General features: G+C 38.9%; 1 protein-coding gene across 1 annotated transcript in view; it reads left to right on the forward strand.

Annotated features, from left to right (window-relative positions):
- LOC139708900 (high-affinity choline transporter 1-like) overlaps positions 1-14,491 on the forward strand; it is a 98,754-nt gene that overhangs the window by 44,120 nt on the left and 40,143 nt on the right. The window contains exon 3 of the mRNA XM_071620863.1: positions 2,631-2,888. Within this exon, the coding sequence (XP_071476964.1) occupies positions 2,723-2,888 (166 nt within the window). The 5' untranslated portion in view covers positions 2,631-2,722. The remainder of the gene's footprint in view (positions 1-2,630; positions 2,889-14,491) is intronic.

Genomic DNA, 14,491 nt, shown 5'->3' on the forward strand with positions numbered 1-14,491 from the left:
ATACTATGAGTGAGTACATTAATGACTGTAGTTTCAAGTTTGTTCATAGGAGATCCAGGGATGCCCCTCTTGGGGGCAGGGGTGGGGGACGGTGGTTGGGAAGGTCCAAATGGGGGCCTGAACTGTACATTTTCATCTTCTTCCTGAAAACCTCTTGATGGATTTTCGTCAAACTTGGTAGGTAGCATCCCTAGGGGGTCAGGATCTCAATTTATCAAAATGGGCACCATGCCCCACCCAGAGGGCCCCAGGGGGTCCCAATCCCCCCAAATTAAGGAATCTTAAAAAAAAAATGGGCCCTTATTGTACATTTTCATCTTCTACTTGAGAATGCCTGGTCAAATTTTGGTAGAGCTGTGAATAATTTAGATAAGTGACTGCGTGAAAGGTGAACTTGCGATACTCGGGTGAGCGCTAGACCCGCGGGTCTCTTGTTTAGAATATCATTCATCTCCAAGAATTTACAAAAGATGTTTTTGTGAAGAAAAACATGAAAAGAATTAATGGCATAAACAATATCATCGTTATCTTTCAGCAAAAGTTATGGAAAGTGCGGGAGAGCATGTATAGGAAGGACCACCACATTCACAATATGTGGAGGTTATGAGACAGTTTTATCTCTGTGATGTAGGGGACCATTAAATGTCGTGTGAGTGCCGCAGAGCCTGTAGGAAATTGAGTCTCAGCTGGAGTGTTTGCCTCGCTGCCTTATCTGCGACGAGGAGTCAATATTGACGAGGGGACAGGGCCACTTCCGTCCCCTGGACTCCTCTTCCCTGCTTTTCCCCGATAACGTGGACATCCTAGATGAATGCTTCAGTTATTGCTGCTATCATGTCTCTTGAAAAAAAAAAAGATGTCATTCCTCTAAGAATTTTCCTTAATTTGCTTATTTCAGAGGGTTTTTTTCCCCCTGTCGGCAACCAAAATTTTCATTCCTCTTGTGTGACCCTGTTCCTTTTTTTTTTCTCTCTCTCTCAATGTCTTGAAAGAGATGTTAGAACATATTTGATGTCTGATTGTTGTTGTTTAGAGAAATATTCAATCATTGTAATTGTATCATCTGAATATAAATTCTTTGTGATTGATGTGAATGTGTGGGTTGGGTTTTTTCTTCTTTTTTTTTGGGGGGGGGGGGGGTAAGTACAGTGCTTTTAGCTTTATGATCTTTTTGGCACTTCGAAGGAATCTGAAGGCCAGTCTTAGCACTGCATTTCACACTGAAGTTGTGAATGAACCGTAGAAATATATATCACAAAGCAACAAAAAAGAAACTTGTAAATAATGATGATGAAAGAATAGTATATTCAGGGCTGCACACTAACCCATTTCCTCTACTGGTCCAACCTGTCTGTCAGACCAGTAGGTGCCCAGTTTTTCCATCTTTTACTGGTCCATTCCAGAATAAGATACTGGTCAGATAGTGATTTTTACTGGTCAGGGACCGTAGGACCAATGCCAGTGTGCAGCATTCGTATATTCATGTTTGTGGTGTTCCCATCATTTTATTATAACAGTTTGAATGAAATGTGCCTTTAAGCAGGGCTGTAGAGTTTCCCAACTCTCTGTGGTAATGGTTTGATGATTCATTCCAAGTCATCAATGTGTCTGATCATAATACAAGATGGATGATTTTCTTTTTGTTTTAATTTGCCAGCATCCTGTGGAGTATCCATGTAACAGCCTTGAAAAAGAAGAATCATTGTAAGCTTTAGGTTGTCCAGGATAGACTCCAAGAAGGCATTACTCTAATTAGTTCCAAAATCATGTTTTAGATGTGTACTTTCGGATATTTTCCTTTTACAAATGTTCTCTCCTTTCCTGAGTAGTCACAATGTATGTCATTGCGATTGTCAACAGAACTTCCGCTTTCATGATATGTTACCAAAAATAAACCAGTGTGTTATCTACTTTCATTTCCTGTACTCTACAGGAGCGATATTCTTTTGATAAGACTACATCTCACATCCTGTACCGAGAAGATTATACCTCGCATATGGATAAGAATACAACAACAAAACAATCCATTACCATCCCTTTCTATGCAAGCTTTCAAAATTTGAACAAAGGTGACTCTTTCGAAAGCATATTATTAAAACACACAAAAAAAATTTATGTCCATGCCATGATTTAGGCCATGAGACACAGTTTTCCTGGAATTCACAGGAAATCCTTCATAATGCTTTTAATAGTGGAGTTGAATTTGTCTGTATAGATGCTTCAGAGGTGTTAGTCTAGTGCAAGGATAATTCTTTAAACTATTCAAAATGTCCATAGATCTAAGCTTTAAAACTAGCCTTCTAGCCCAGTCCTTTGGAAGAGACTTATGGCAATGTATCCTGTGGTTACTGTGATAATGAGCATCCAGGTGCTTCCTCAATGGCAATGCATAGTTTCATAAAACTTAAAGTAACTAAAAGTCTACTGATGGGTTTTTAAGTGGAAAACTCCCTGAAGATTGGCAAAGCATTGTTACTACCCAAGAAAAATAGCAGACCATCACACCACGTTTCCTCAAGAGACATGTCCATGCAGTGCCAATGTTTTCCCCAGATACGTTTAGTGCATTTTGATCAACTTCATTCGCAAATTTGACCAATCGCAATCTGTCCTTGCCTTCCTGCCCACAGACTGACATTGCCAGCATTTACTCCGCCACTTGAGACTAGAAGATAGAAGACAGCATCTTTCCACGTCCAGGGAGACTTTGTACATTTCCAAGATGGCGGTCCACTGGGGAGGGGTCGTCGCCATAGTGATCTTCTATTTGCTGATCCTGGCCGTGGGCCTATGGGCCGCCAGGAAGGGTAAGGGGAGCAGCGACACCGAAGATGTCATGGTGGCGGGGAGGAATATCGGTGTGGCTGTCGGCATATTTACCATGACAGGTGAGTCATGTACTGAGCCTGGAGTATCAGTCAGAATTGCTTTTTTTTCCCCACTATTTTTCCGTCTTTTTTTGTAATATCAAGAAAACTTCTCCATCTGCAGCCACCAAACTCCCCTACAATAGCCACCCACTCTTGATACAGCTGCTTCAATGACAACTGAATATCATGAATGCTTGTTAGATTAAAGGGGAATGAACCCCAAATGTACATGCGGATTGAGTGAATGTCAGTGAGAGTCAAAATCTAGTGAACTCAACCTTGAATGCTATACATATGTTTTCATTCAGATTTAACAGCATAACAAGCATACTGCTACATGTAAGTTTGGAAAGGTAAATTAGACACATATACATGTAGTTTTGATGCAGAAAATGAACAGATATTAATAGAATATAAACTCTAATCTTTTGATCAAAGAAATTTCTCTGGCCAGCATGACACAAATAGACACGACTGCAGACACTCTTGTGTACATTTTGGGAACTTGGTGTACCAGGTTTCCATATATGAGTTTAGGGTCCTGGTTAAGTGAGCTTCGTCTTCGTCATTTCTGTGTGGACGTCATTGACTATCATTGAGATGCATCATGGGGAAAAATCTATCACTATTGATGCAAGCGCCCTCAGTGTTCTGACTTTTTGACCCAGATTGATAATTGAATTGAATTAAATGTTTTCTTTGTCCACAGACAAGATTGGGAACATGATTTCCATTAGCATTATAACAAGAAATACAAATAGAAATTATTCACATAACAGATACAGAGCACTCCCATTACAATGAACATGGTTTATTTCAAAATTCTTGTTACAACAAAATCAAAATTCAGGTACCGTAATCATCATCTATATGTCTTTATACACCATGCTGTTCAGTTCTAATGAAATTTTGTTGTAACAAGACTGCCAGTCCCAAGGTCTTTGTTATAACGGGAGTACACTGTATGTATTATACTAAACAGAAAAAAAAATCTGACAAGCAATGCATCTTATTAATTGATGGAAAATAAATTGAAAAAAAAAATGGTAACCTCATAACATATGAAAACATGGTAGGAAGAAATAATCAATTTAGATAAAGTATTTAGGTAACTTGCAGATTTAATGAATATGCCATTGCTCTATGAAATAGACTTTTATTCGATAAAACTTTGGTAGCATTTTTCATCAACGTGGCATTTAAGGTAAAGCCCACTGATATCCATTCATCTGTTTGTTCATTTGTGTTTTGTTTCCACCTGCTAAAGACGTTACTCATTTTGGGATGCGGTATGGTCACAATTTGCTCGTGTATGGACAAGTTAGGACCATCATGGAACCGAGATATCTATTCCTGAATTGATGAATTGTTTGACTGGTCTGATTCCATCAGGAAAGAGGGGCTAATCCAATCAGACCAGTGAAAAGGTCGCACAATGCCCTTTCAACATTCTCACGTCAGCAGTAGATGTGAACTGGGCTGACGTACCCTCTGCCTTGCGAGAGCACATCACAACCCATCAGCTCTTCATTGAAAACATTAATGATAAAATCATATTTACAGGGTTCTGCATATCTTTGGGAAAATGCCACGGTCTTAAAGTCTCATGCAATGTTCTCGGGCAATCAATAACTTTTACCTTTTGTGTGCCAATGAGTCAAACGTTTACAAGTTTCACACAAATTCCTATGGACAGGTAGTTGATGTGATACACAAAGGTTTGATATCACTCCAAGCTCTAGCATGTTTGTTTGTTTGTTTGTTTGCTTGTGTTTGTTTGTTTATTTGTGTTTGTTTGTTTGTTTGTTTGTTTGTTCGTTTGTGTTGTTTTGGTGATGCTGCTGCTGTTGTTGCTGGTATTGTCTATTAATTTGTTTGTTTGATTGTTTGTTTTTGGTTTTCTATTTCATTGGAAGATCAAACATACCAGTGCTTGTGATGTAAGTTATGATAGGCACTAAAACTTATAACTACCTGCTTAGTAGCTTGCTCAGTGCTTTCATGTTGGTATGGTATATCTGAGAAAGCTCATTTAGTTTTAAATTGTCAATTTATAAGCCTGCTTTTAAGATGGTAGTCATGATAGTGTTTCATTTTACATATATTACTTGGTGAGTAGAATATTAGTTTTGCTGGTCACTGGGCAGGTGTCTATACTTATTAGCAGGCCTGCTGATGACCGCTGACATAAATCATGTGTGAAATGGAAGTGAATTGTGCTACAATGCAGAGAAATTTTTATGCATTGTATTAAACAGAAATGCATATTATATTTGTGTGCATGTGTGTGTGTGTGTGTGTGTGTGTGTGTGTGTGTGTGTGTGTGTGTGTGTGCTTGCTTACAGAGGCCTCCACATCTGGGCAAGTTTCTGCCCACCATCTCAATAACTTGAATCGATTTTCGCAGGACTTTCGGAGCAGGCCCATTTGAGTGCTCTGCATACGTGCCCTGTTTGATTCACAAAGGAGCAAGTGCAAGAGGGAGAGATAAATAGATAGATAGATAGATAGATGGATAGAGAGATAGAGAGGGAACACAAGACAGACATAGATAGAGAAAGAAAGTGGGAGAGTAGAGAGACAGAGCAATGTTAATTTCGTACATCTCTATACAGGGCTGAAGTTGACAGGTTTTTTGTTTACCCAAACACAGTCCCTGAAGGACTGAGGGAAGATCATGTCTGCCATATTTCCTCGTACTTGGGAATGCAAGCAGACATTCTCTCTGGAATGATGCCACACTAAGCAACACTCAATGTTGTGCTCAGGTTACATGTGCCCGCGCAATGCCGAGCTCTTCCTCTGCATATTTTTGTCCGTCTATTCAGACAGACAGTGCAGTTAGGTTGGCGCGCATATTTTTTCAGCCTTTTTTCAAGTATTTGTTCAGTTTTTGTGATTAGCGAGTCACCGAATATGCCATGCATTTATGCTTTTCTGCTGCCTAATAAGACTACTCGCTAAATAAGACTACTCGCTAGGTCAGTGCTTATTATTGAAATTTGTGCACTATTTGTCTTTGACATCTTTCTATAACGTGCAATATTTTGTAGCTCCAATTGTCAATAGTCCGGAGCAATTTAATTATGACCAAACTGGTGCATTTTGCAAAACTCACAGGCAATTATCATTTCATGTTTGCTGTTTGCTCTTAATATTGTAATTTTGATGAAAAAGGAGAAAGACAAGACCAAATAAAATGGTTGGTAATCTTGGAAACGAGGTAATAAGTGCTGTTTTACAATTGTGTCCTTACTTTTCCATTTGAAGCAAATAGGGACAACTATCTGATGTAGTGAATGATGATGTATTTGTATAGCACATTCTGCAGAGAAGTAAAGACGGCGTACATGTGGCCTTCTTCCGGAGAGTACTGTCACCCTGCCTCACGTACCGGTATGCATTATATACCCCAGATCGCAGGACAGGTTGGTTTCTGTGGGAGACCACGCATGTTTCTGCACCTTGGGGAGGTGGAGCTTTTGTTTGTGGGACAAACACTGGCTAGTCTCCCTCTCTCCGAGATGCGGGCAGGTGATAGTGTTGAGTTACAGCAGACATGTTTTCTGAGAGTTTTTCTGGCAAAATTGAGAATAGGTCTGCCATGACATGTGATCAATACCTACAAGCATTATACTAGTGTCACAATGTGGCATAGGGCCGCCAACACATCCACAGACTGTATGAAAGCCATACTGATGCTTAGGAAAACATGATACATTCTGAAGGTAAAAACATATTTAAGGTTGGAAGAGTTGGCCATCTGCATATATGCAAAGTATACATAATCGCAAAATGAATAAGTAATTAGGATGCTGCATTATGTATCAGACAGTAGGTGTAGATGGATATATGTACATATATGTGCATATATTTCGGGAGTCGGTGATACAGGATGTTGTTTATTGCACAAGTTATTTCCAAAGTCATAAAAGTAAAACGCCCATGTATTCAGTATTATGCATGAGAAACACCAAACATGAACTTCAAATTTATTTTTCATGAAAAGTATTCATTTCTTCAACATATGTCACTGACATACGGTAAGGCTATTATCATCCCCTGTGCCTCCTGAAAGAGATGAAGTCAAGTGCTCTTTTACTAAGCTAGAAAAAAAAAAGCAGTCGGCACTCAAATTGAAAATATCACATCATGAATATATAGCCATGCTATAAAAATATGCAGACTTATGCTATGTTATGGTATAAAGATTTATTAATTGTATTTCTTAGAAGAGGGAATATACCCATGCTGAGATTACCTTTTCTTTGATTTAAACATTTAAAAAGAATGGCAAACTTTTAAGACACTGGTATTGTGGGAGGTGTGTTACATACAAATCAAGACAAATACAATGAGTGAAAAATGTTCATGTATTATGATGATTCTATATTTCTTCTTTCATATCCAGCTCAGATCTTTTCATTTTTGGACAGCTCTAGAATAATGAGGTGTAACTGATCCTAGGAGTGTCAGTTTCATGCCAAACTCAGGATGGGGCTAAGACATTCTGACGTCATTTCCTGTTGACCAGTTGTGTCCATTTAGCGTTCCTTACATGCTTGCATATCCCCAGGGCTATGTTGCAAGATCGAAGGAAAAATCTGTATCATGTGACAGCAAAATGGACAGACTGCCTCCAACTCCGAGTCTCGGGAACAGTCGAGAGAGATCTTATCCTTTTGACAACTGACCGTCCGCACTAGTTGGCAAATCCTCCCAAGCTGCCAGAACAATTCATCCCCAGCCCGGCAAAAGGGCCCTAAGGTTTGCACGATGAAAAAATCACATAAAAAGGAAGAAATTATGATAACAAATGTTACATAAAAGGGCTTTGAAAACTCCTGTTGAATTATGTCACAATCAAAAATTATATTTTGGGTTGAAAATAATTTCATGCAAGGGCCCTTCTGGTGTGCAGAAGTGCCCTACCATTTGACAACAGAGTTCATGCATGTGCACATTCGATGAATACAGCTAAGGGCTATCAATTACGAACTCGTGGAGACCCAACAGGTTTCGTGGAGACACTGTGAGAAGACGACCCCTGAGCATCCACACGGTGGTTTTGGAAGGGAAATTTCTACAGCACGGGACTTTCCTCATGACATACATTGTAGAACCTAGTCTGAATGTTGAGATAGAATCTCTGTCTTTATTATTTATGACTGCTCATGCCTTTCTGTGTTGTTTATACACATTAGATAATTGTCTTGTTTTCACAAGTCTTCAAGGATTCTGTAGGACAAATAAGTATACTGGTAGACTACACATTAAAAAACTTTGAGATAAACTGTTAGTAAAACGTACTGTTTTCCATTTCATGGGAAAACTAAAGAAATCAAGAACTCAGTATTCTGTGATTTCCTTATTGATACACGATAGTCAATTTTCTATAAAAACTCAACAGCAAGAGGCAAGACATTGGGCCTCTTCGTTCATTTCTAACAAAGTGAGTCCATGAATTTTGCACATTTTCTACATTTAGACCTCAAATAAGAGTCACATCTATTGTGTCATTTGTGTTGAGGATTAGTGATATAAAATCCCATCATTTCACACTTAGACCAAAGCCAATCCAAACAATGGTAGAATTCCCATAGCAGATCAATAGAGGGCTGTCTTATGGATGATGGCATGTGTTCAGGCTACACATGGCAGGTTGGTCAATGCTCGGCAAACAATGGTGCATCAAGCCATACCCAGATAATTTTGCCATTGTTTATGCTATCTGCATTACATATTTGTGAGCCTAGCAGAGTTCACGCTTACGATAACAATAACAAAAACTTCAGGAAGTGTTTTGAATCATATTCTCAGTTGGTCGTGCTTGCTTTGGACAAGCGCCAGCAAAATGAATATACGTCTCCACCTCCTAAAGAAGAAGTGCATGCTAGCACAGTGTGGAGTGAGGAAGGTAATGCTAGCAGCATAATTGCATTTGGTATCACGGGGCGGCCACGTTGACGCATGATGCAGTTTGTTTGCCACGGCCAAGAGAAGTAAATGACATTCCCAGTCCGTCCCGATCCTCAGGCGCGGGGTTACCGTGACAATTAGCAATGGAACTCATGAATCTGATTTTCACGATGCACCTCCCCGCAGAGTCCTCGCGAGTGCAGGCAGCATGCAGACGAACATGCAACGAACCTGCACCTCGGGGATTGACGGATTCCATGAATAGGAAAATGGGCGGCAAGACTGTCTTGATATGTGAGCATCCATCCCCAGCACTGGGAGTCCGCCTCCGTCATAAGGGAGCGGGCTAACTACATGCAGATCACTTGACACACATCCAGAGTATTTATTTGCACGAAGTGAGTACCTCCATGGGGAGGCAAAGCGGGAGGGTGGGGAGAGGGGGTTGCTACTTTAGGGACCAGCAAGCCAAACGGCCTCCCCACTTAGCCGGCCACTGCCTTGACTCACCTACACCATGTTTGATGAGTCCTACTTGCAGTCTGAGGACACTTTCTGACTTAGAGCTAGAGGAATCATCGCTGGGATAGTGAAGGCATCACTCGGAATAAACGTCAGAGGAGAAAAAGGTTCATTGTACACCTTATTACAAGTGTCACTTGTCCAATCAGTGGCATTGTGTTATCTACATTATATACATGTACTACAAGCCAGCTGGGAGCTACCCAGACGACAACTTTGAATAAGATGTCATTTAGTTTCTAACTTTTATTTCAGTTGCAAAAAGGCTTACCCATACATGTCTTAAAGCTTTGGTTACATGCCAATATCAAATGTAGAAACCGAAAGTGGATACTGGTCTTTTTGATGGTCATGGAATCATTATTTCCCTACAAATGGCTAAAAGTTATTAAAGATTCCAGTTTCGTAGTGATGTTAGTCATTCTGCTTTTGATTACAAATGTTCTCCTTGTGACCCCTTTAATATTGTGAGCATTAGGGAAGTTGAATAACTCCACCTTTTTTTTCTGCCTAAAGATCTTGCAAAATCATTCTAGGGTCTTTTAAAATCTTGTAATATTTTCCACACTTATAAAAGACAACACTTGCGAGATGTGATGAGCAAACGGCACTGGCTTTACTTTGTTACATTTATTTTTAAGACATCCGAAACCCTTCCATAGAACAGAAATGTATCACATACAAATCAATACGTAATACATTATCTTAAGTGCAATACATCGTAAACAACAAACGTGCACCTTGCAGGTGTCCATAACATTCAACTGCGAAACAAGATGATTTTTTTTCTCTCTCATGCTAAGGAATAGGGTTTCAGGAGGAATTCCGCCCCAACTTTTTATATGATTAAGTGCCAAAACCATCTGTACATCCAAGTGAGACCTGAATGATGAGGAGGCATTTAAGTCCACAAACATGTCATCAGGCTCCCGTGCTGGGAGGTTTGAATGCAGTCATTGATTTGAATTGACTGAATGAGCCAGGCTCTGCTGAATGAGATTATCAAAAATAACTCCCAGATGAGAGCGAGAGACTGTTACGTACGTACTTGTGTCGTCATAGATGCCGTATGTGGAATCGGAAAGTGAAATGTTCTGCCGTCAGCATACCCTCCTCTGACTCTCCACGCTTGAGCAGCGACATATCACCACCGCTCCTTATGAAACAGAGTGGAACAGAAAGAAGATAGGCCGAAGTGTGGAATACAGGATAAAAAGAAAAAAAAAAGTTCATAAATGAATGATAGCATTCTGTACATGTATTACGAGGATAAAATCTTTGTATGGTTGAAACAAAGATATGTGTGTATGTGTGGTCACCGTACACTATCAATTTTGGATATTTTTATGCCTCCCCCGCAAAGTGTTGCTGGAGGCATTGTGTTTTTGGGGTGTCCATCTGTCCGTCCGTTTGTCCGTCCATCCTTCCTCTGTCCTTCCTTGTTAGTTCTTTCTGGACCATGTTAACAATATTTTCTAGGTCATAACTCTAAAGAGGAATTCACCCCAAGCAATAATGTGGATTAATCAGAGTAGAAATACTTGTAGAGCGTATCAGTAAAGTTTGAGGAACATCACATAATTCATTCAAAACTTATGATTTTGTTAAGTTTTGTTTAAATCAATGTGCTCTTATCACTGAATAAGAAGTTTACAACAGTTTGTAATGTCACATTAGTGGAACAATGTAAAAGAAAAAAAAGATATGTATATAATGATACCTAAAGAGAATCCTTTCTGCCATAAAACACTGAGCACTTGACTTGCCTCCTTCAAAATGCAGGGGGAATGATATTATCCTGATCATTCTGTAAATAACAAAGAAAGGGAGCTTGTACTATATATCCGGGGAAAAATATATCTTTTTTTTTTTTTTTTGCTTTACATCATTGTAGTACTGTGACATCACATATATAGTAGTTTTCCCATCTAGCAATGACAACACGTGGATTTAATAAAAAAAATTTAGACATTCATAACTTTCAAATGGATCATTCAATTTTCTTCACTTTGTTTCACTGATTTGTTTTTAACATATTTCACTGGATTTGAGATACTGTATATTTTGGAGAATTTAGACAGTTTGCTGTCTTTTTTTTTCTTATTTCAATTTGTTTTGAGAAAATTGGATTGTTAGACTAGTCAGTAAATTGGTGCTATTTCTGCAGTGAGATGGAAATAAACTCTCTTCTTCTGCAGTACCAATAAGAAAGACACAATCATATTTTTAGGAGACCAATAAAATTTCCTTCAGTGATATTAGTTTGTGTGTTTCTGCTACATTATTTAATGACAGGATAAATTTGACAGCCATGCCAAAATGTATTTGGCAAATTAAAGAGACAGTCATTGGGTGTCCAAGAAAAAAAGAGAACGTCTGATGTAAGTAGCCAAATTGTATGTTCAAATATTCTGCCACAGTTTTGTCCATTATTGCAGCTGCCTTTGTCTCCTTTTATACGTGACATTGCCATTTGTCTGTTTTTATTTGTGGCAGTCTTGTAAGAATTCAGATCCCTGTTTCTTGTCTGCCGCCTCGTAATGAAATTGATTTGTATGCAGGAGGATATTCGTGCTGACGTGACATGAGCTTGTTTCCTTCGTTAAAGGCAAATAACAAGCTTACCACATGGAGATACATCGTGTCTGGCGAGGCGGCGGAGGCGGCGTGAAACTTGCATCTTTCCAGTGCACCGCAAGTACCCGCAAAGGCCTTGTGTAGTTAGAGCTGGTGTTCCCGAATAATGATATGCCAAAATCCCATCCAGATTTGTTCTTACCCCCCCCCCCCCCCCCACTATTGCTGCATCAGTAGGAAACACAAGTGCATGCACAACATTGTGTATTCATAATCTGAAAATAGGTGCCTTTATATATCTCTCATTCTTGTAGAAAATTTGTACTTTATTTAGTTGTGGGTTATCTCAAATTCAAATGAAAAAAAAAAGAGAGGATAAAAGAAGGTTCTGCCAGACTCATAAAGATAACAGCATTTACTGATGTCTGCAAGGCAAGGTTTCTCCAGTGTTCTGTTAATACTGTAGGTTTAAGTATTGGTACTTGTTATACCTCTTTGAAACATATACATGAGTTGTGGTGTTTACACATGAAGTGAATTCTGTATGAATGATTAATGTACGTCATTTTATTTCATGAAATATATGTGATCATTCACCATTTTCATGATATTTCTTTTAATTTGTAGATCTTGTGATGATTCATGTGTTGTTGTTGTTGATGTTGTTGTTGTTGTTGTTGTTGATGTGTTGTTGTTGTTGTTGTTGTTGTTGTTTATCTTGCTGAAATATATGTATCTCTGTAATGTGGTGCAGGAATTGCCCCGTCATTCAATCTGAAAAAAAAAAATTAATGACTTGATAAAACAGTAAAGTCAGATATTATCAAAAAAACAAAAAAAAAATCATAAATTCAGAGCAGGGACAGAAGGTATATTGCCAGAGATCAGGGACTGTAAGAAGATCCCACTTGACAGATATAGATATATCATGCCCCTGCATGCTAGCACATGGAATGTGTCTTTTGGGGGATGGCTTTAATGGTCTGTTATCAGTCGGCACTAATGAAATTGAATGAAGATGTTTATGTGACTGGAGCGTCTTCGGGATGAATTGTTAAGGGTCATCGCGGTTGTACGCCATCCACTGGTGCACAAAATCTAGGCAGAGAGATGTGTATGTTTGTCTGTATGTGTGCATGTGTCTGTGTGTGTGTATGTGTGTGTTTATGTTTGAATCTGTATGTTTACAAGAAATATATATATTGAAGGAGAGAATGGAGACATATTATATGAGAGGGGGCAATGTAGCTTTCACTGGCAGTCATACACCTCTTATCTGATATGTAAACATTTTGGATGGTGATCACTTATGGAAAGTGGTTTGTTCTTGACAAGAGAGGGAGAGTAAAGGGAACCTACTATAAATATGTCACAGAGTGACAGCTTTATAATCCTAGCAAAAGATTACAATTATTGTTGTTCCGGTTTCTTTTCTTTCTTTCTTTTTTTGCACCTTGCCATATCTTTTTTTTTCTTTTTGTTCTCTCATACTTACTGCATTTTCCTGGGAAAATGATTTATTTAACAAAAGGCTCCCCTAAACATTTTCACATTACTGCTGCTTATGAGAGGATATTTTTATTTTTGATTAAGATAAATGAGGGCTTAGACTTGAATTTTTTTATTTTAATGAATGGATATGAAATTTTTGACAATGCTAACTGGTTGTGAATTGTCTTAAATTGTACAGTTCCTTGCTTTTATATTTGCTACATTAACACTTTTGAAGAACTAGTCTAATACGATTTATATCAAATTGGAATGGGAAAAAAAATCAAATTTACCACCCACTTGAGAAATGTAGTGTCTTTAAATTCACTTATTTTTACATCCTGGGGGGAACAATAGTGTCTTTCTTTACCAAATTTGAAGGTCCACAAAAATATTGTTAAATAAAGAGAACAAACTATGCACAAAATTAGAATCTTGCAGTCGCTACAAATTAGCTTTTCATAACTCAATTTCAACACTTTTTCATCTATAGTTGTTATAGTTGACAGATACTTTTGAAGGGCGGAGTAATAAAGAAAAAATCATCTTCTTCTCTTGCCTCTCTTACTGTACCCTTCGTGCCTTCTCAAGTATACACTTCCAACGCAAACAGAGGAAAGTGTAAAATCGATAGCTATCGATTGCAGTCTGTGAGCAAAATCGAGTGGCCGAGAGGTCACGCCAGTCCCCAGCAACGGTTGGGAGTTGCCAGGGGCGTTAAAGAGAGATGTGGACCCAAGGGATGTGGGGGGAAACTTGAGAGGATTGTGGGACGCTCGGTCAGAGTTAGTTCAGAATTTTCATTAGCCCCTGTAATGGGAATTGCCAAAAACCACACGAAAATTGCATCCTCCCATGGAGAGGGGATTATTTGTCAGGGGAGGAAATAACAAATCCCATGAGGAGAGCAAACTTTGTATATCCTAATTCTGCTCTCTCCACGGCTGCTTGACCACAAACCAAACTGCGGACAGACCCCAGTGGATGTCAGAAAAACTGCTTTCACCAGGCCTACTGGGTCAAGTGAATGTTCATGTAGCGTGTTCTGCCTGGTGTCTACTGGAGAAGAATCTCAAGTTGTCTCCATATCATATTCTTTTTAGATTGACATA

The sequence above is a fragment of the Diadema antillarum genome, unplaced genomic scaffold (genome assembly GCF_040938485.1).
Source record: "Diadema antillarum isolate AM-2024a unplaced genomic scaffold, OU_Dant_1.0 seq00001384_RagTag, whole genome shotgun sequence".
Lineage (NCBI taxonomy): Eukaryota > Metazoa > Echinodermata > Echinoidea > Diadematoida > Diadematidae > Diadema > Diadema antillarum.